Source organism: Erythrolamprus reginae, chromosome 5, assembly GCF_031021105.1.
Source record: "Erythrolamprus reginae isolate rEryReg1 chromosome 5, rEryReg1.hap1, whole genome shotgun sequence".
In the NCBI taxonomy this organism is placed as follows: Eukaryota; Metazoa; Chordata; class Lepidosauria; order Squamata; family Dipsadidae; genus Erythrolamprus; species Erythrolamprus reginae.
Window position 1 is genome coordinate 37,149,491 of NC_091954.1, and position 22,387 is coordinate 37,171,877.

General features: G+C 38.0%; 1 protein-coding gene across 1 annotated transcript in view; it reads right to left on the reverse strand.

Moving 5' to 3' along the window:
• KIF11 (kinesin family member 11) overlaps nucleotides 1-16,280 on the reverse strand; it is a 28,796-nt gene extending 12,516 nt beyond the window's left edge. The window contains exons 1-10 of the mRNA XM_070752384.1: nucleotides 15,897-16,280; nucleotides 8,042-8,174; nucleotides 6,194-6,291; nucleotides 6,040-6,118; nucleotides 5,688-5,870; nucleotides 5,480-5,604; nucleotides 2,084-2,171; nucleotides 1,285-1,527; nucleotides 443-538; nucleotides 176-264 (exon numbers count right to left, since the gene is read on the reverse strand). Coding sequence (XP_070608485.1) covers nucleotides 176-264; nucleotides 443-538; nucleotides 1,285-1,527; nucleotides 2,084-2,171; nucleotides 5,480-5,604; nucleotides 5,688-5,870; nucleotides 6,040-6,118; nucleotides 6,194-6,291; nucleotides 8,042-8,174; nucleotides 15,897-15,964 — 1,202 coding nt within the window. The 5' untranslated portion in view covers nucleotides 15,965-16,280. The remainder of the gene's footprint in view (nucleotides 1-175; nucleotides 265-442; nucleotides 539-1,284; nucleotides 1,528-2,083; nucleotides 2,172-5,479; nucleotides 5,605-5,687; nucleotides 5,871-6,039; nucleotides 6,119-6,193; nucleotides 6,292-8,041; nucleotides 8,175-15,896) is intronic.
• Nucleotides 16,281-22,387: the final 6,107 nt, after the last annotated feature.

The window sequence follows — 22,387 nt, forward strand, 5'->3', positions numbered from 1 at the left end:
TCCTCTCAAATGTGACATCTGAGCTGCATCCCATCGCTCTACCAAATTCTACAAATTACACTAGACTCACAACAGTGTGTAATCTTGCCTGACAGGGGAGTGATGGTGCTTTAAAAAAAATCATTAAGTAACATTCACCCCAAGTGCCGGTCTTTGTAGAGAGCCAAGTACTCACTCATAATTTTCCACAGAAATATAGACACCATTTTTCTCTCGTGCTGCAGTAAGAGCTCGTTTTAAGCGTTCAATCTCTTCTGTATACTCCTGTGAAAAATATCAGCACAATGCTGGAATGTATCTTCTGAAGCATCTGGAATCCATAAATCCCAGAAGTGTATATTTTTGGCCTGGCCAGTTAAAAAAAACCCAATCAACTATCATACATTCACACTGCAAGGCAGCAGGAAAAATTTAGAAAGCATTGAATGAAGGCATACTGAACCTTAATGAGGGCCCGCTTTGTGAGTTTCTGATTTACTTCAGGCTTATTCAGGATATTCTTTGCCCTGTGGGCATATTCTAGAGTACTCAGAGTTTCCTATGGTACAAGACAAAATAAATAAAAAATACATGAAAATAAATTTAATTTTAAATACTTTTAAAGGTAAGAAAATGTAACCGCTTCTGTATAAAAGGGGAAAAAAGTTGAAAAATACAAGGAGGTTCACTCCAGAAATATCTTGCTGGGTTTCTCTATAGAGATTGTGATTTAAGCATTCTACCAACTCTTCTTCTGATTTGCGAAAACTGCTCTGAAAAATGGCATGTAACTTAGAATTCCTGTGTTCTCGACATTTATTTTTATTGCATTACTGTTACTACTGTTTTATTTAGATTTTTTATAATCTTAAGTTCTGAATTCCCCAATGATGAGATACACAAATTTAATAATACTATAAACCATAATAGATCAGGATCCTATTAATAGAACATTTTAAAAGTCATTATTATTATTATTATTATTATTATTATTATTATTATTATTATATTATTATTATTATGTCCCATCAAGAATTTTAACCCTTGCAAGCAAAATGATAGATTTTTTCCAAGATAGGTTATCCCCAACCTGTCCCATCATGTCTTCAAATGGTACAACTCATGCTGTAATTGAATCCATCCATCTGTGTTGATTGTTCCCTTTTTTGTCCTACTACTTCTTCAAATTGTTATCTAGAGATCTGTATTCTCATCTCGTTTATTAAATTTTATAAATTTCTAAATGTAATTTCATCTGGAAGTCCAACGGCTATCACTCACACTACCCAAAAGAAAGCACTTTACCTCAAGATTGATTGACGCAGGAGAAACGGTGGCAATTATACATGTTTTTGTGCGTCCTCCGAGAGAGTCCTGTAGGATTCTGGTAAGCTTTGATTCTCTATATGGAATATGTGGAGTTCTTTCAACAAGGGCAGTAATAACTCTACCCAGTGTCAACAGAGACTGATTGATATTTCCAGCTTCACGAGCTCTTTTGTCAACTGCTCCAGAACGGCCTATGTTCTCACTTCCTGCCAGATCAACCTATAAATAAAAAACAACTGATTTAAGTTACAATCAGTATGTATAGTGACAAGGAGAGATCCAAAAACTATATTCAACCTTTGTAATCAAAAATTATTGCTAACCATTAACCAGCTCAAAATCAACACAACTACATCTGAGGGTATTTATATTTACAATTCCCAACATACATGGTCCGTAGCTTAGGACTCTAGGATATGCAATCAACAGTTAGAGAATTACAAACCCAACAAGCCCTCTATTATACTATGGGGTGAATGGAGAAGTTACCTGCATTAGTAGGCAGAAATCTGACATGATACAGAATATGGGATTAAAATGTCAGATCTCCAAAAATGGAATTCAAATCTGTTCTCTATCGTTCTAGAGGGCAGGATGCCTACTAGCATTTTAAAAATCAAAACAAATCCATTCCTTGGTTTTGTGACAGTCTGTTTACTATTACAATGTAACTTCCCATCAGACAGTGGCCAAAGTAACAAGATCTGATATTCTGCCATCTCTGTATTATTGGGCATAACTTGATGCAGTGCAGATAGCATGTGCTTAAACTCACCAAGTTTAGCTTTCCAATTTTCACAAGTTCTTCCCCATCTGTTGTTTCTTTCATGTGCAATGTGATGGAAAACACTGAATGAGATCGGCTATAAATTGAGATACAGAGAATTGTTCTAGTGAATATTATAATCTTGTCCCATGTGATTTTACCTGCTGAATAGTAATAACGAGCAATAATTGATTTGACTGGATGCTAAACCAACTTCAGATCCCTGTCTTTTTTGGGTCAGACAAATCCCAAACATCTCTGAGAATAGAAAAGACATTCTGTACCTTTTTTCAGTCCTCTAAATTAAAGGGCATATGACCATGAAATGACCATGAAGTAAAACGTTAAGCACATTCATAAAATACTAGTAAACTAGCTTCACTGAGCCAATCAAATGGGCCCACTCACTTGTTAAAGAAAAAGGTTTAACCGATGAGCTTAGGATTTCCTTCCCAAATGAAGTTAAAGGGAACCTCCAATAAACCTTCTGACACCACAACATTTGGAAGCAAATTGATTTGCCTTTGAGATCTCTGAAGATAATTAGCAGATCAAAAGTCATTTTCCATCCTTTTCTAGTTCCAAGATATAAACTAGAAATAACTACAGGGCATTTTCTATTGTGTTTTAGACAAATAGAACAAAATCAAGCCCAGGATCCCTTATGTTAGTAAAAGATAGGTCAGGAAATAGTTGGTCAGTAATAGAACTAAAAACCTGTTGATCCCAACAAAGTTAGTTTTGCTGTTTTGGCTCCTATGCAAGCCTATTATTATGACAAAAAAAGAAGAGTTTGCAAATTGTCCTATTCTACATGTTGTCAATCCACATTACAGAATTATACAAGTGTTTCTGAGAATTATCTACTTTTTTTTGTAGAACACCAGAAAAACACCCTCTTTTCATATTTCTGGTACTCTTAATTAGCAGACTATTTCAAATGCATTTTTTTGAAACAAGCAAGTTGGAAGACGAAGATCCCATTCCTTCTACTAATAACATTTTAATGGGGCCTCAATCCTCAACCCTATAGTTTCCCTGAAAATAAGACAGAGCCTTATATGGCCTTCACCTTATTATGTTGGGGGGGGGTAATTATTTTGAGGATTCAGTAGGTGGTAAATGTGGGACTAGATGTCCCGTTGCTGCCCCCTTGTTCTTGGTGCCAGCTGAGCACGTTCTCCCACTTAAAAGGATGAGAGAGGCTTGTAATTGACATCATAAGTAGACCTCAACCATGAGAGACAACATGAGAAAACACATCCAGAAAATCACATTGTCTGATTTTTAATGAACTTATTTGCAAATTATGGTGGAAAATAAATATTTGGTCAATAACAAAAGTTCATCTTAATACTTTGTTGGCAATGACAGAGGTCAAACATTTTCTATAAGTCTTCACAACGTTGTCACACGCTGTTGGTAGTATGTTGGCCCATTCCTCCATGCAGATCTCCTCTAGAGCAGTGATGTTTTGGGGCTGTTGCTGGGCAACACGGACTTTCAACTCCCTCCAAAGGTTTTCTATAGGGTTGAGATCTGGAGACTGGCTAGGCCACTCCAGGATCCTGACATGCTTCTTACAAAGTCACTACTTTGTTGCCTTGGCGGTGTGCTTGGGATCTGATCCAGCCACGTTTCACCTTCTGGGCCCTTGTTGGTGGAAGGAGGTTTGCACTCAAAATCTCACGATATATGGCCCCATTCATTCTTTCATGTACACGGATCAGTCGTCCTGGTCTCTTTGCAGAGAAACAACCCCAAAGCATGATGTTGCCACCCTCATGCTTCACCGTAGGTATGGTGTTCTTTGGATGCAACTCAGCATTCTTCCTCCTCCAAACACGACGAGTTGTGTTTCTACCAAACAGTTCTACTTTGGTTTCATCTGACCATATGACATTCTCCCAATACTCTTCTAGATCATCCAAATGCTCTCTGGCAAACTTCAGACGAGCCCGGACATGTACTGGCTTAAGCAGGGGGACACATCTTGCACTGCAGGATCTGAGTCCCTGGCAGCGTAGTGTGTTACTGATGGTAGCCTTTGTTATGATGGTCCCAGTTCTCTGCAGGTCATTCCCTAGGTTCCCCCATGTGGGTCTTGGATTTTTGCTCACTGTTCTTATGATCAATTTGACCCCACGGGATGAGATTTTGCGTAGAGCTCCAGCTTGAGGGAGATTATCAGTGGTCTTGTATGTCTTTTATTTTCTAATTATTGCTCCCAGAGTTGATTTCTTCACACCAAGCTGCTTACCTATTGCAGATTCAGTCTTTCCAGTCTGGTGCAGGGCTACACTTTTGTTTCTGGTGTCCTTCGACAGCTCTTTGGTCTTCACCATACTGGAGTTTGGAGTGTGACTGTTTGAGGTTGTGGACAGGTGACTTCTATACTAATAACAATTTCAAATAGGTGCCATTACTACAGGTAATGAGTGGAGGACAGGGGAGCCTCAGTCTGTGAGAGCCAGAAATCTTGCTTCTTTGTAGGTGACCAAATACTTATTTTCCACCATAATTTGCAAATAAATTCATTAAAAATCAGACAATGTGATTTTCTGGATGTGTTTTCTCATGTTGTCTCTCATGGTTGAGGTCTACCTATGATGTCAATTACAGGCCTCTCTCATCTTTTTAAATAGGAGAACTTGCACAACTGGTGTCTGACTAAATACTTTCCCCCTACACACACACACACACACAAACAAACACACAATTTAAGATCTAGAAACAGAGAGCTCATTGCCCTGTTCTCTGGCATTCTCAAAATTCCAAAAGAAAATATTGCAGAAATGAGATGCAGCGAGGAAAAATCTGTAAGCACTGTTCTGTTTAACTTAAATTCTTAAAACAAAATTCTCAAATTTATTCATTCATTTTTTAATTTAATTTGCATGCCGCCCAACTCCCGGAGGAAATAAAGTACCAACAATGCATTTTATGCTGAAAAAACTTAGGTTAAAGCCAATAGGTCGCATTAGAAGCCATTGCGAACCTGTCCATCTTTTCAAAATTGAATGTTTTGCTTCCCCCAATATATTCTTAAGATTTAAAAATATCTGAAAAATTTACATTTCTCAACCAGACTTGACCAAGAAGAAATTAAGTTTAGACAAAGTTGTTGTTCAGGTTGATTGCCCCAATTTGCTCAGCAAAATTGCAGGTATCAGCAGGGATTGCTCCGGAAGGACTCCAGAATCTTAGAAGTTCACAGTAATGAACCACATTATTTGCAGCTGAAATAGTATTCTGTATTATTCTTAATGAATTTGTATCCTGCAATATTTGAAGACACTAAGCAATGATTGCCTAAGAATGGCAAAACAACTGTGATTTTCTGCTTTTCTTCTACTTATGTAAAACCTGCCATTGAGGCCTTCTAAAATATTTTTATTTATTTACCTGGAATACTGGTTCAGGTAAGTAGCAGCTGTGGTCCTTTTTGCTGCTCCTCTTTCCAGAATTTGATAGACTTCATCCTTGTTATGTACAGTTATTTCTTCTAATCCCTTGATTATTACACCTCTCTGTCAAAAGCAATATGCCGAAATTACATATTCTAATTCAGAAGTTCATGACCTTAAAGGAGACATATCTGCCTTTTTTTTACCTTGTTACGTGGGTCATCAAATAGTTGCAACCTTTCCCCAACATCAGGAGGACTCAAAAGATCAAACAGCTCCTCATTGTAGATTTCCAACAAAGAAACCTTGACAGAAAATTCTGTACCATTCTCTGCAAGTTTTTGAAAAATTTGATGCAAAGTACGTGGAATTACACCTGCAAGTGGATCCTACGGAAAAAGTAATATCCCATGTATTAACTGACTCCAGGAATTTAGCCTCAGAATGTTAGCAAAAAATGATGAACAGACACTCAAAAAGAAATCATGGATTTGAGGTAGCTGTTAGGATGTAAGAATGTGTCAGCATTATACTTGGAAAGGACTAAAATGTTTTTACCTGGTCCCATGTATATTCTTCATTAGGTGATCGCTCCCCTTCCATAGTGAAGGTCTTTCCTGTACCGGTTTGACCATAACTGTGAAAAGGAATTTGAAAAATGAGCTTCAATAATATATTTTAGAGTACAACAAAAAATAAACGTAATACTCACGCAAAGACAGTGCAGTTGTAGCCCATAAGTACTTCATCCAAAATTGGACATACAACAGTCCGGTAGACATCGATCTGTTTGGCCAGGGCTCCAAAAACCTGTTTTATTGAATAAAAGAAACTGTTCTTACCTTGAGACCAGACATAAAAATGGACTTGTTAAATGCTCTGCAGTCAAACTATTTCCTACCTGAATTGGAATAATCTAACAAACCAGATTAAAACTATATTTTGGAATTATTTGTAAAATGAATATACAGTACTTCACAAGTTTCCCTAGAGAAATGTTCAGACAAAACAGTTACATTGTACAGAAACAAATATTGTATTTTAACATGTGCAATGTTTACCCATTCCACTAAGTTTTAAGGTGGCTTGTCTAGGTTGGGTTTAGTATAATGGATTAACTGATCCATATTTTACAAATCGTACTTATTATATTGTATGGTATTAAATTGTATCTTATTATAAAGCAAAGAGTGAGCAACTCTACACACTAACATCTATTTAAAGGCTTTTTGTGAATGATCCAAGCTGCTATGATTTATTCAACAAACCACTGTTTTTTTAAAAAACGATGCAAAACTATGTGTTTCAGCTTTGGTCATCTGCAATCTCTTCTCCCTGCTGAAGGAGACTGAAAATGCTTGCTTTTATTTTTAAAGAGCCATGGTGACGCAGTGGTTAGAATGCAGTATTTTAGGCTAATTCTGCCCACTGCCAAAGTTCAATCCTGACCCACTCAAGATTGACAGCATTCTATCCTTCCGAAGTCAGTAAAATCAAGGCCCATATTTTTTTGGGGGGGGGGCGGAAGGGGGGGCAATATGCCGACTCTGTAAACCACTATGTAGAAGCACTATGAAGTGGTATATAAGATGAGATTAAACTTTAGCAACCCAACACAAAACCTAGTATTTAAATCTATAGACAAAAAGACTAACAGAACTTATAATTTATAAAAATGAAGACAATATTTGCCTGTAATCACCTGATTTAACACAGAGAAATGCACAGGGAACAAATTCAGACAATTAATTAGAGGCAATCAGTTCAAGATGAAGAAGCAACAAAAGGAGCCAGTCCTTCAGCAGAATTTATAAAGTAAACTTTCTGTCCAGTTTTATAAATAAATCTGTACTGATTATAAACAACACTGGCTGCTTTTGAACTACTTATAGCAGCCATGCTAAGAAGCAGCAACTAATTTCTATGTGATTTGTTTCTTAGGTACTTTTGGATACTCTACTTAATGATGGAAAGTAATTAAACATCCATTCTGGAGGGAGGGGTGGGAGTTCTGAATAGATGTACAGTTAACTTTTTATTATTTTATTCGAGAGTCCAAATAAGGAAACTGTTAGTATGTCTTGGTGCAGCCTTGTGTAAAACCTTAGACAGACACACAGCAGAGTGATAGCAGTGATGTAATTGTGTGGGTTAGCCAGTAAATACACAGACTTAGTATTTAACAAAGTATTATTTACAAATATATACAGATATCAACAACAGAGTACAAACTGCACACAACTACTCACAAAGATAACTCCCCCAACAGGGAATGGTACTGGCGCCCTCTTAGGGCCAAGCAGCCAATGCTCTTAAAGACATATTACATCTTTTCAGTCACAGACTACCACTGGTATATGGCAGCCTCAAAACAGGTGAGTACCAATGTACTAACAGAAACTCTTTAAGTTCAAAAATTATTAAGAAAATGGTCCAATTAATGATGTGAGGGGGAAAAACAATATAAAACAAAAAGAACAATAAATACAAAAACAGTATAAAATACATTGTAACCATAAAAAGCCATACATACTCTCACTCACTCATTCATAAGACGTACCATATCAAACGTATAGGTCTTTTTTGATGTTTTATCAGCCATTCCTCCAGTGCGAACAATAACTTCTTTCCTTCCATGGTCACATTCCACTACAGAGTAGGAATTAGCTTTGCGTTCAGATACATTGAAGGGCCTTTAAAAACAGTTTCTCATGTTATTTGAAGTAAGTATTTAAGTCTAGTTTCAAATCAGCACAAGACTTATAAGCCGTTTTCCTATGTTTTTGAGTTAAGTTTAGTTGAAATGCATGCAGTACCACAACATTCCAAAACCTGGAATCTACCATTACTGCTTGAAGATGGAACTTCAGATCGCGCAGAATGCAGCTGCGAGAGCAGTCATGGGCTTCCCCAAGTATGCCCACGTTACACCAACACTCCACAGTCTGCATTGGTTGCCGATCAATTTCCGGTCACAATTCAAAGTGTTGGTTATCGCCTTTAAAGCCCTTCATGGCATTGGACCAGAATATCTCCAAGACCGCCTTCTGCCACACGAATCCCAGCGATCGATTAGGTCCCACAGAGTGGGCCTTCTCCGGGTCCCGTCAACTAAACAATGTCGGTTGGCAGGCCCCAGGGGAAGAGCCTTCTCTGTGGCGGCCCCGACTCTCTGGAACCAGCTCCCCCCAGAGATTAGAACTGCCCCTACCCTCCTTGCCTTTCGTAAACTCCTTAAAACCCACCTTTGTCATCAGGCATGGGGGAACCGAGATATCTCCCCCGGGCCTATACAATTTATGTATGGTATGCTTGTATGTATGTCTGCTTAATAATGGGTTTTTTAAAAAATATTTTAAATTGTAAATTATTAGATTTGTCATGAACTGTTTTATTGTGTTGTGAGCCGCCCCGAGTCTACGGAGAGGGGCGGCATACAAATCTAATAAATAAATAAAATAAATAAATATAACTTGCTGTATGCTGAAGCATTAGAGTTACATTTTTATTACAGTTAATTCTGTAAAGGCACAACAATGTGAATGCAAGTAGTTGATACCATTAAATATTCTTTTTTTTTTTAAATTTTTTTTATTATTTTTCATAAAATAGACATACAGACTTACAGACATTAAACATAGAATGGGGATGTATTTCCCCGCTACTTTTGAAAGTATACATTCAAATAGAAAAAAGAATACATAATCAAACATTTGTTAAATGTTAAAAAGTTCTGATAAAATATTTTCAAATCTTGAATGCAATGTTAGTACGGTATAAGTAAAAAATTCTTAATATATTGTTTATAGGTACTATATTCAACTAATCAAACATTTAAACAAGTAAAACAAAATTTTTAATATGTTTTCAAATCTTAAATGCAATGTTAGTACGGTATAAGTAAAGATTCTTAATATATCGTTTATAGGTACTATATTCATCTAATCAAACATTTAAACAAATAAAACAAAATTCTTAATATGTTACTGATAAGTAAACTATTATAACAAAATCCTCTACAAATACATTTGAACTAATGGTAATATTGTTATTACCTAAGTAAAAACAAATCTATCTCTTATTTTTTCTTATCTAACCATCTATATACATTATTCCATGTTTCATAAAATTTAGTATCTTCTTGATCGTTTAATCGTCTTGTCATCATATCCATTTCGGCGCAATCTAATATTTTGGCTATAACTTCTTCTTTCTTGGGGATTTCCTCCCCCTTCCAGTTTTGCGCATATATTATTCTAGCCGCAGTTAATATATGTATGATTAAATAAAGAGTTTCTTTCTTATAAGTCTGATTAGTAATTCCTAATAAATAAAATTCCGGGGTGTTATCTATATCGTGCTTTAATATTTCTTTTAATATCTTCTCAATCATCTTCCAATAAGTTTTAGCTTTACCACATGTCCACCATTGATGGTAATAAGTTCCTATATCTTTCTTACATTTCCAACATAGTGGGGATGTTTTTGGAAACATTTTTGCTATCCTGTTTGGTGGGAGGTGCCATCTATAAAACATTTTAATTTGGTTTTCTTTTAATGAAACTGACTTAGTCATTTTCCAGTTATTGATCCAAACTTTTTCCCAGGTGTCTATATCTATTTCCTTACCTATATTTCTGCACCATCTTATCATAGTATCTTTTAAAGTCAGCTCTATATTTTTGTGAGCGATAAGAAATTTATATATTTTCCCTATCATTTTTGGTGAGTTGGTAATAATTAAATTACTTAGCGAGTTCTTACTTTTATTAAAAATGTAAAGAGTTTTATCCTTCTGGTATCTGGATCGAATCTGGGCATACCATTAAATATTCTTTAAAGATAAACCACCACCACCCCAAAAAAGAAACTATTATCAAACAACAGCATTGAAAGACACTTAGGATTTCCATGATGCAAAGTAATGGAGCTAAAATATAGATTTTTAGATTTTGAAAATCTTTATATATGAGCATTTTAAATTAGGATCAATTTATAGATGACAACTATCTTCATTGCCTGGGGAGTGGCTGGCTCTGTTAAAAAGTGCTATTGCTAACATGCTCTTATACTCTTTGTTAAAAGGGCACTATAAATACATTTTTACTATTATTACAATTTTTACTATTATTACTGCCTGAGCCAGAAAATTAACATATCTGGCCATTTTGGATGTTATCATAACATTAATAACCTTCAAAAGATAGATGTCAATTAATTTCACAAAAATATAGCTATAATTACTTCAATTCTGTCCACAGAACATACTACACTTTGATTTTGTACTTGATACAATCATGGCATAAAAATAATTTTGTCTTGATTCATCAAAAAGACTGAATTAACCATCCACAAGAAAGGCAGTAGAGAAGAAGCTAGTAACTACAGGCCAGTTAGCTTGACATCAGTTATAGTTAAAATGATGGAGACTCTACTCAAAAAGATAAATCAGCACCTAAAAACCAATAACTTATTGGACTCAAACCAGCATGGCTTTACTGAGGAGAAATCATGCAGGACTAATCTCATTGATTTCTTTGACTATGTCACAAAGGTGTTGGATGAAGGTGGTGCCGTGGATATTGTCTATCTGGACTTCAGCAAAGCCTTTGATACGGTTCCACATAAAGAGCTGATAGATAAATTAGTGAAGATTGGACTTAATCCCTGGATAGTTCAGTGGATTTGCAGTTGGCTGAAGCGTAGATATCAGAGGGTTGTTGTTAATGGCAGGTATTCTGAGCAAAGCCTGGTTACAAACTTGTGTTCTGGGTCCTATTCTTTTTAATATCTTTGTGAGTGACATAGGGGAAGGTTTGGTAGGGAAGGTTTGCCTATTTGCCGATGACTCTAAAGTATGCAATAGGGTTGATATTCCTGGAGGCGTCTGTAATATGGCAAATGATTTAGCTTTACTAGATAAATGGTCAAAGCAATGGAAACTGCAGTTTAATGTTTCCAATGTAAAATAATGCACTTGGACAAAAGGACTCCTCAATCTGAGTATTGTATTGGCAGTCCTGTGCTAGCAAAAACTTCAGAAGAGAAGGATTTAAGGGTAAACTGTGCAGTCAGGCAGTAGGAAAAGCAAGTAGAATGCTTGGCTACATAGCTAGAGGTATAACAACCAGGAAGAGGGAGATTGGGATCCCGCTGTATAGAGCGCTGGTGAGACAACATTTGGAATACAGTGATCCCTCGAGTATCGCGAGGGTTACGTTCCAAGACCCCTCGCGATACTCGATTTTTCACGATATAGTGGTGCGGAAGTAAAAACACCATCTGCGCATGCGCGCCCTTTTTCCATGGCCGCGCATGCGCAGATGGTGGAGTTTGCGTGGGCGGCGGGGAAGACCCAGGGAAGGTTTCTTCGGCTGCCCAGCAGCTGATCTGCTCGGCAGCGCCGCAGCAGCGAGGAGCCGAAGATCAGGGTTTCCCCGCCGCCCACGTTCGAGAGCAAGAGGGGGAGAGATAGAGAAAGAGAGAGAAGGAAAGAAAGAGATGAGAGAGGGAGGAAGAGAGTGTGAGAGAGGAAGAAGCAAGATAGAGAAAGAGAGAAAGAAAGATGAGAAAGGAAGAGAGTGACGTCATCGGGTGGGAAAAATCGCGATATAGCGTTTCGCGAAGATCGAGATCGCGAAAATCGAGAGATCACTGTACTGTGTTCAGTTCTGGGGACCTCATCGAAAAAAAAGATATTGATAAAATTGAATGGGTCCAAAGATGGGCTACAAAAATGGTGGAAGGTCTTAAGCATGAAACATATCAGGAAAGACTTAATGAACTCAATCTCTATAGTCTGGAGGACAGAAGGGAAAGGGGGGACATGATCGAAACATTTAAATATGTTAAAGGGTTAAATAAGGTTCAGAAGGGAAGTGTTTTTAATAGGAAAGTGAACACAAGAACAAGGGGACACAATCTGAAGTTAGTTGGGGGAAAGATCAAAAGCAACATGAGAAAATATTATTTTACTGAAAGAGTAGTAGATGCTTGGAACAAACTTCCAGCAGACGTGATTGGTAAATCCACAGTAACTGAATGTAAACATGCCTGGGATAAACATATCCATCCTAAGATAAAATACAAGAAATAGTATAAGGGCAGACTAGATGGACCATCTGCCATCAATCTTCTATGTTTCTAACCAAAATCTGTTCATTTTAAAATATGTAACATTTAGTTTTGTTTTTTTAATTATATCAATATCAACAAAAATCGCATCACAACAAAGATCTTACACTTCATATTGCATAGCTCCACATAAATTTTCTTCAGATTCAAGCTTTAACCTCATGCCAGTGCCCCCCAAATGCAACAAAATAATTAGGCTTATGTTTTAGCCAAAACACATGAATACGATTTAAGACTCTTAAAACAGATATTTATCCATATTAGATTACTGTATATCAATTTTTATATTTTGTATTGTTATTCTGCTCACTAAATTACCTAGAGAATATCTACTGACTGGGAGCCATCTAAATTTGAGAATTATTTGCCCAACCTGTAATGAAGTCAATGATATCTTTATAAAACATTTCAGCTTGAGCATTTACCATATCATTTTTTTAAAAGCCTAAACACTTAGCTTTTTACATCTTTATGAAGCATGTGGGTGAAAAGGAATCTGTAATTGGTCCAAATTCAAATACATCCAAATAAAGAAGACAAGAAATAACCTCATCCATACATAGCAGGACAATTATGTCTGCTCAATAACCTTTTGTCAAGCTGAAGATGCTCTCCCCAGACTGATTCTGCTGACTTCTTAAATAATTAAATAAATCTCTGGGAAGTTTAAAATCACCCTTAATGGTGATTTAAATGCTATTGTTTCCAATGGAAGGTACTCTGAATACATACTCTACAACATGGAGCCATAGTTCAAGATGCATGATAATAGGGCTTTACTCCCCTCTTTAGTGAAACTTAGTAATGTACTTAATAATGAATACACCTTATTGCTGTTTTTCAGATGGAAGGTACTGCTGAGAGGAAATGAGCACTGTAGGTAATTAATGGGACTTTACTCCTACTCAAGCTTGCCTGCAGAAATGGTGGGTGCTCCATCACTGGATGTTTTTAAATAGACAGCCACTTCTCTAATATATATTGCTCAAAAAAATAAAGGGAACTCTCAAACAACACATCCTAGATCTGAATGAATGAAATATTCTCATTGAATACTTTTCTGTAGAAAGTTGAATGTGCACAACAGCATGTGAAATTGATTGTCAATCAGTGTTGCTTCCTAAGTGGACAGTTTGATTTCACAGAAGTTTGATTTACTTGGAGTTATATTGTGTTGTTTAAGTGTTCCCTTTATTTTTTTGAGCAGTGTGTGTGTGTGTGTGTATGTATGTATATGTATGTATGTATGTATGTATGTATGTATGTATGTACATACACACAAACACACATATTTTTATTTATATGCTGTCCCTCTCCCACGACTGAGGCAGCTTACAACATATAAAGGTAAAATATATTAGGCTTGTGTTTTAGGCAAAAGATAAAATGGTACATATTCTCCTGCTTGAGGGGGGGGGGATGAGGACTGGGCTAGAAGACCTCCACGGTCCCTTCTAGCTCTTTTCCATTCTGAGACTTGCAGTCTTCCTTCAGCAAAGCGGTATTCTGATTGTTTATGACTGGGGAGGAACTAGATCCAAGATTGGCTCCTCTTGACAGCCCAGCCCACCCACCGACGGGACGCAACTGACTCCATCCTGACTCGACAAGCAGGTTCCCGGACGTCCCAAACGTTACCCTGCTGTTTTCTTCAGGTCGTATGTGACCCAAAGCCATGTAAAAAAAAATTCCTGCATCTCTGAAACTTGAAATTTCATGGCTTTGTATCACTTGAGGGGTTCTTTCTTTGAGAATTTTTTTTGGGGTGGGTGGTCTTAGTTTTTGCTGGGCAAAAAAAGTCACACTTGTACACCTGGACGAAAAAAGGTTTAATTTAGGTACTTAGATTTGGTCTAAAAGCCCACCCCTAGCGTTTTTGTGCAATTTTGTTCATTTTTATCTAGCTCAGGCTTCCAGTTCAAACTCCCCCCCCCCCCTTTTGCATTGGATCACTATTTTGAACATCCCTGATCATTAGAAAAATAGAAGTGAACTGAAAAATGTTATGCTGCAGGGGAATCCCAGAAGTGCAAAAACGGGCGGTTCGCTGGCAACGGAAGTCCAGAGGTGGGGTTTCCAGCGAGGGGAGCCTCAGCGAAATTGCAGCATCACAAAAACACAGAAGTCCTCGAAACCCCACCTCCGGGCTTCCGTTGCCAGCAAAGCGCCCGTTTTTGCGCTGCTGGGATTCACCTGCAGTCTGGAGGTGGGTTTCCCATGGAGGGGAGCCTCAGGGGAATCCCAGCAGTGCAAAAACGGGAGCTTCACTGGCAACAGACGTTCGGAGGCTGGGCATCCCAGTGGCGGTGGCTTGGGTTTGTAAGGTGAAAATAGTTTGGAAGAAGAGGCAAGAAAATCTTAAACCCCAGGTTTGTGTCTCAAAAAGTTTGTATATGGAGGCATTTGTAAGACGAGGTATCACTGTATTTCAGGCTCCAAAATCAAAATATTATTAAACCTTTTTGCATTGAATGACTAGTTTGAACATTTCTGAACACAATAATAAGAAAATTGAACGGAAAAAATGATGTTTATTTGTGGGTTTTTTGCTCAGAAATAGGGCCTCCCCCGACGGCTGTGTGCAATCAGTTTCACTTTACCTTTGTTTTTAGGCTCCAAATACGAAATATTTTTAATACCCTAGGCCTAGGCATTGATTTACTAAATTGGATATTGCTGATCATCAGAAAAATATTCCCTAAGGTTTCAAATTGATGGTTATATTTTTATTTTACTCAGAAAGCCAAAACCACATTTCGGCTGTGTGCAATCATTGCCACTTTACATTTTTTTTAGCCTGCCAGTTCCAACTTTTTTCAGTTTATATTATTTTTAGGGTCCAAATCTCAAACAAAATTTACCCCTTTGGTATTGATATGATACATTGAACACTTCTGAACATAATGAAATGAAAATTGAACTGAAAAAAAAATATGCTTATTTTTTGCTCAGAAATAGGGCCTCCCCCCCTTGACCTTACTGTTTTCCATTATTTTCAGCTTTTATATAGATTTGGCTGAATATATTTGGAATATTAATATATTATATATTATAATTTGATATAATATATCAAAAAGACCAAATTTAAGTACCTAAAATAAACCCTTTTTGGTCCGGGTCGTATACAGAACAGAACAGCAGGGTTTCAAGAACCCAGAGCAAGGAAAGAAAAAGTCCCCGTCTACAAGCCTGGAGGTTAATCCTGATTCAAAAGAGGCTTCGGAGGAAGGAGGACCAAAGTAAAGGGTGATGGATGAGGATGACGCCTCGTCAGGACTTACCTGCATCTCACCACCACCTGGATGTTCTTGCCTTTGTCCTCTTTCTTGGCGCCGAGGAAAGAACTCATCGTCGGTTTGTCCCGGGATATATTCCGAAGGCGAGAGCCGGGGACCCGGGAGGAAGCAACCTGCGGAGAGAACCGGCGCTTCACCGACAGCGCGCGGGCAGCTCTGAAGCTTCCGTCCTTCCGGAGAGAACTCTTCCAGAGGGGAGAAGGAGCCCAGCCGCCCGTTCAGCGGAAACCGCTTGAGTTACTCTTTTTCCCACCCGCCACCCTTCAGCCAACTTTTCGAGAGAGAGAGAAGCGCGCCAAGAGCGAAGCCAACCACTTTGAACGGCTCGCGCGGCGCCTCAGCCAATGGGCAGAAGGCTACGAGTTTCGCAGAGGACCATGGGACTTTTTTTTTAAATATGCGCGAATTCCTGCGGGTGTTTGATGACGCCATCGCTAGGCGACCTAAAGGGTTGTGCTGATAGACACAAGAATATTTAATGTTTATTTATTTTATTTATTTATTTATTTATTTTTCAAACGTGTATAGGATAGTAGTTTGGCATAAACAAGTAAAAAATAAAGATAAAAGAGGACAGTAGGACAGGGACGGTAGGCACAGTAGCGCATTTACGCACGCCCCTTACAGACCTCTTAGAAACAGGGAGAAGTTGACTGTAGATAGTCTAAGGTTAAAGTTTTGGGGGTTTGCACGGATTCCGAAGCTTTTTAAAATGAGTTTCGAATGCTTTTTTTTTTTCTCGCTCGGGGAATGTAAAGCAGAAAAGGGCTGGCCAAAGCAAATAGTCTTTCTAACACAGGTGTTAAGACCCATAGGACCTGTATACTGCACGAGTCAAAAAAAAAAGCCGTCAAAACCCCTCGCATCCTAGACATCAGTTCCCCTCAGAGATAGGGTTCTTATAGGAATCTTTCTAATTCACGTTTTATAGCATTTGAAAATATGCCACAGTTAAAAATGCAGTTTGCAATAAATTTAATTTCGCAGTGGTTTAGAATAGTTCTGTATATTGGATTCATGTTTATGTATTTTCATCCAAATATCTGAAATGTAATTCCCAGGGTTGATAGCCAGTATGCTCAGATTTTATCAATCAGTCGCAAAGTTTTTGGGATATTTACAAGCTGATCTTGTAGTTCAAGTTTTTCAAACTTGGCAATTTTAACAGGTGTGGACTGTGGAGTGAACTTCAAGATGCTTGTTGAGGAATTCTGGAAACTGAAATCTGCACACATCTTTAAAAAGTTGTCAAATTTCAAAAACAAAATCACTTTGAGTTAGCCATTACTTGAATGAGTTTTTCTCTTTCTAAATGCAGATGTATTCGTGAATGGATTTTATGTCAAGAAACTGAAGCCTACCCAGGGCTCATAAAGCAAATGAGGACAGATAGAAGCATCCAGGGAATTGTAGTTTTAATTGCCGGTATCAGCAGTCATCCAAGGCAGCCAAAAACATAGGAAGAAATTTAAAAGTCTATCGAGCTGGTTCTTGTATAATGTAATGGTACATGGAAGTAGCTAGCAAAGAAGAAAGAAAGAAAGAAATGCAGAGTTTTTGTACAGATCATTAAGGTAGAATGCTACAGAAGGGAAAGATTTGTTTTCAACTTACTTTGGAGCAATCAAAGAAAAAAAACTAAGGGTGAACTATATATCCAGAACCCACAGCATTTATAATATATTTAAAAGAATTATCAAAATCTCACCAAGGCCTGAGCAAATATTTTAAATACATCAGCACTATTTGCTAAGTGTATATTAAAATTAGGGTATTAAAATTGGGTGTTAACGTTAAGATTTCAAAATATTTATATTTCCTCTAATGTTGTAATCTGAACTGTACGTTATTTTAATTTATTTTATATTTTTAAATTTATTTTATTTATTAAAAAATACATATATGGCCATCTAACTCATTCTCAGTAGGCAGCTTTCACCTTGCGAAAGAATGTTGAAGTGGGGCTCAATCTTATCTCCATGAGGATGATGCTCCACAGTGAGGGAATCACCATGGAGAAGGCCCTTTGGAGGGGGGATAAATGGCCGGGAGGGGGTCAATTAATTTTCCCAAAGGGGCACATGACAAACTGGGACATTGTGGAGGATTACTGTTGCCCACCCACATACTCTGATGTTGCCCTACCCCTGCCACCAATGTATATCAGTTTCCCCAGTTTCCCCCACTCCCATGCTGCCACTGACACTCACTGTTGATGTCGTGTGCCAGACTAGGACCACCCGCCACAAGCCAGATGTGGCCAGCATGCTGTAAATTGCTCAAGTCTGTGCTAGATGAACCACTTTAGGGGATTTGTAGCATTCCCTATCTCTCCAATCTGGGGGATTTGGAAGCTGGGACCGGGAAAAGATGGTCTTTCAGATAACCTGGTCCCAAGCCATAAGCGATGTAGGCAGTGGTGGGCTACTAGCCGAAACACTAAGTTGCGCTCGCTGCTGCGGCTCGTAAGTGCTTGTGGGGCCAGCACGATTTTGTTTCTGCACCTGTGGAGGTAGCAAAATTGCGCTCAAAGCCACAATGCCCCTGTGTTTCAGCGAGGGTTTTTTGCTTCTGCGCATGCCGAAAAACGGGCACACCTGCGGCTTCCTGCGGGATTTTGCTACCTCCACAGGTGCAGAAGCAAAATTGCACCGGCCCCACAAGCACTTACGAGCCTCCATGGCAATCACAATTTAGCATTCTGGCTAGTAGCCCACCGCTGGATGTAGGCTTTGAAGGTGACAACCAGCATCTTGAACTGGAACCAGACGCAAATTAGCAGCTAATGTTACTCCCGCAGCAGAGATAACGCATGAGCACAACTAGGCCATAATAAAGCCATGTGTACCGCTGCATTTGAACCAACTGAAATTTCCAGGTACTTTTAAAGGGCAGACCCATGTAGAGTATGTTGCAATAGTCAAGATGGGAGGTGACTAAGGCGTGGATGGCTGTGAGCAAGAATTGTTGATTCGGGAAAGGGGATAAGTGGCACACAGCTCACAATTTCGCAAAGGCATATGATTGAAAAATTACCTGCATGGAAAAATGACAATGTTTATTGTACTTTTGTGGTGTAATTTATAGGTGTGGCTATACATTTAAATTTTTGAAGTGGAAAGTGTCCATGTCATGAATCAAGTACCGTACAAGATATAAAGTAAATGAATATATTACCAAGAACTTGGAACTAATTTATACGTGCATTTATGAAACTTTGTTCTATTTTGTTTCAGCTGGAATGCCACCATGAATGATTGCTTCAGCCCTGCCTTATACCCTAATAACAGAGGCATGGTGCAATTTTCATTGAAGCAAGATTCATCAGCCTTTGAACAGCGTGCTGGAAATTTTTTTGCAAAAAGAAATGAGGCCACATAAAATAATTAAATCATAGAAAGTATTTTGCTATAACCCCCAGCCCAGTTCAGGAATATTGATATAATCTATATAATTTATGCAATTTATATAATTGCAAACATATTTCAAGTGTAGGTTGGGACTATATTACTACTTTTAATAATTTTAATTATTTAACCATTTATAGATAGAAATATTATTGCCCTTCCCTTCACAATATTAATTCCCAAGTTTAATATAAATTGTGTGGGAACACAATAAAAAACCTCCCATTCTCCTTCCCTCCCATACACCACACATATACATGTGCAGAGAAAACAGCAGGATTAGGCAAAGAGGTGTGACATGAGAGAGGAATTTGTTAGTACCAGCAGAGGCCTACCCACACAAATTACACCAGATCCACTGAAAATGTAGATGTGATGACATACATGACCTACATCTGACCTACTGGGGACTTGCTTCTGCTGTGTTGTATAGGATGCGTCTAATCAACATTGTAGGTTCAACTGCATGACTAGTTGACTACTACTGTATGCAAAAGGAGCTCAGGACAGAAAGTATATGGCTCACTTAATTAAAAAGTATGTTCCTCCCCACTCTTGTTTTCTGAGTCTGTTTAATAGTATATTAATATAGATCCTTTGAATCTGACCAATGCTCAGTTATTGGGCAAAGGCTTTTGAAATTTGCTGCAACAGACATGAGTGGATGACAAAGAGCAGCAAGTGATGTAAATCAGTAATTACCTGGGTGTAGAGGCAGCTTATTAGCAAAACCCAAAACTGCACTCTATAAACAGTTCAGCATCTTCAAATTGATTCTTCAGACACATACCGTGTTACCCCGAAAATAAGACACTGTCTTATATTAATTTTTGCTCCAAAAGTTGTGCTGCATCTTATTTTCAGGGGGTGCCTTATATTTCTCAAATAAGACAAATTCACAGGCAGAAAAGCTGACACCCCCAAAGAAAGTGTACCGTACGGTACACTGATTACGGTACAGTACCTGTCAGTATGGCACCCACACACACAAACGACGGCACTTATATGGTACAATAGTATACTCCCGCTATTGCAGCTTCCGGCCACCAGAGGAACTACAGTCTACGCACTGTAGTGGAGACTGTAATGGCGGTGAGACAGCAGCAGACTGTGTCTACTGTACTGGACGGTACAAAGCGATGGAAGGGGCCAGCAGAGGACGCCACATTATTACGGTACCGCTATGAACAGCTTTGAATGGTACCGTATGTTTTTCTACCGTACTGTATGTAAACTTGACTACGCCTTATTTTCGGGGGGTGCCTTATATTAGCAAATTCTGCAAAAACTCTGAATGCCTTACTTTCGGGGTACATCTTATTTTTGGGGAAACAGGGTAGTATTTTTTAAAACTAAAGTGATTTGTAGAAGAGCCAGAGTTTATTATGTCCTGATTGTTTTTGTCTGGTGGTTATTTTAAAAGTATCAGTAGTTAGTGTGATGCTAGCAAATCTGCAGGGTATTCTCATCTCTTTTCAGTTAGGATCAGGGGTGGGTTTCAGCAGGTTCTGACCAGTTCTGGAGAACTGGTAGTGGAAAATTAGAGTAAATTTTAAATACCATTTCTGACTGCTCCCCCCCCCCCAATCTGTTCTCTGCCTCTCAAGTCCCAGCTGATTGAGAGAAAATTGGTATTTTTTTTTAAATAAAATTTTTATTGATTTTAAAGGTTTACATAAAACAAACATATAACAGTGCACAGTGCATGTGCCCATCACCTAATAACACACACCATCACCCCCACCACCCATACAAGAGGATTAAAAAAAAATTACTTATTTATCTATTAATCCTTGGCTCTATCTTGATCAAGTGTTACTGAAAGAGTGCTTGTAATTTATTTTTCATATTTACATCACAGATTCTACTTAACATATAATCTTTTACCTTATTCCATCGCGCCATCAACTTCTCCAATTTATTCTCATCGAAATTATTTAATCTTATTTCCATAATTTCAAAATATATGTGATCCACCATATACTAGTACCAATTTTGTAATGTCCATTTTGTAGAATCTTTCCAACCTAATACCATCACCGCTTGAGCACTTTCCAATGCTGCGGTTTTAATTTCCCTAAATTCTCCTAGTTCCCTATATTTAATTAAAATTGCTATTTCTTTTGTGATAATCCAGTTAATGTTTAACATTTTATTAATTTCATTCTGCACTACATTCCAGAATTTCTGAATTTCTGCACACTCCCAGATCATATGCATAAAAATTCCTTTTTCCTGGCACCCATGCCAACATTTACCCTTCTCTTTCCCCTGGAAGTGTGCAATTTGTACTGGTGTATAATACCATTTATGTAAAATTTTTCTTCTCATCTCTCTAACTCTCGTATTTTTAATCTTGTATATATTTTCTATTATTTCTTTCATTTCCCTTTCATCTATTTGTAAATCATCCTACCAACATCTTGTTAAACTTTTTGTTACTTCTTCTTCCATCTGCAATAGCATTCTATATATATTACCGGCTTGTGCTTTGAGAAAATTGGTATTTTGAAGTAACTTTCCCCTGGAGTGGGGAGGGAATGGAGATTTTACAGTATCCTTCCCCTGCCATGCCCACCAAGCCATGCCCATCAAGCCACACCATGCCCACCAGGCTCTGACCACAGAACCATAGTAAAAAAAATTGTATTTCATCACTGGTTAGGATTCAGGCTGAGTTATAGTACAAAAGTGGTATTGTTGTCTTGTGGATGACCTCTGGAGGGCTCGGGATGGGGTTGATGTGCTGTACTGGCCATTTGGGGTTCTCTTTAGTAACTTTTGATACCATCAGCATAGTATTCCTCTGGGTCAGCTTCAGCTTTGACTGAAGAACTAACTAAAGTGGACTCAATGACTCTGAGAACACTCTGAGAAAGAGTGCTGATGACTAGATGACTGCAAGGACTATAAATCCTTCCATCCTCCATGATTCAGTCAGAACTGAAGAAGATTCTTGGATGAGAAGGAAAATGTTTTCAAGAAAAAATAAAGTCCAGTTGCCTTTTGAAAAAAGTACCTTTGGGACAACCATGGGTGACTGAGAATCTCCATAGACACTTAGGACTA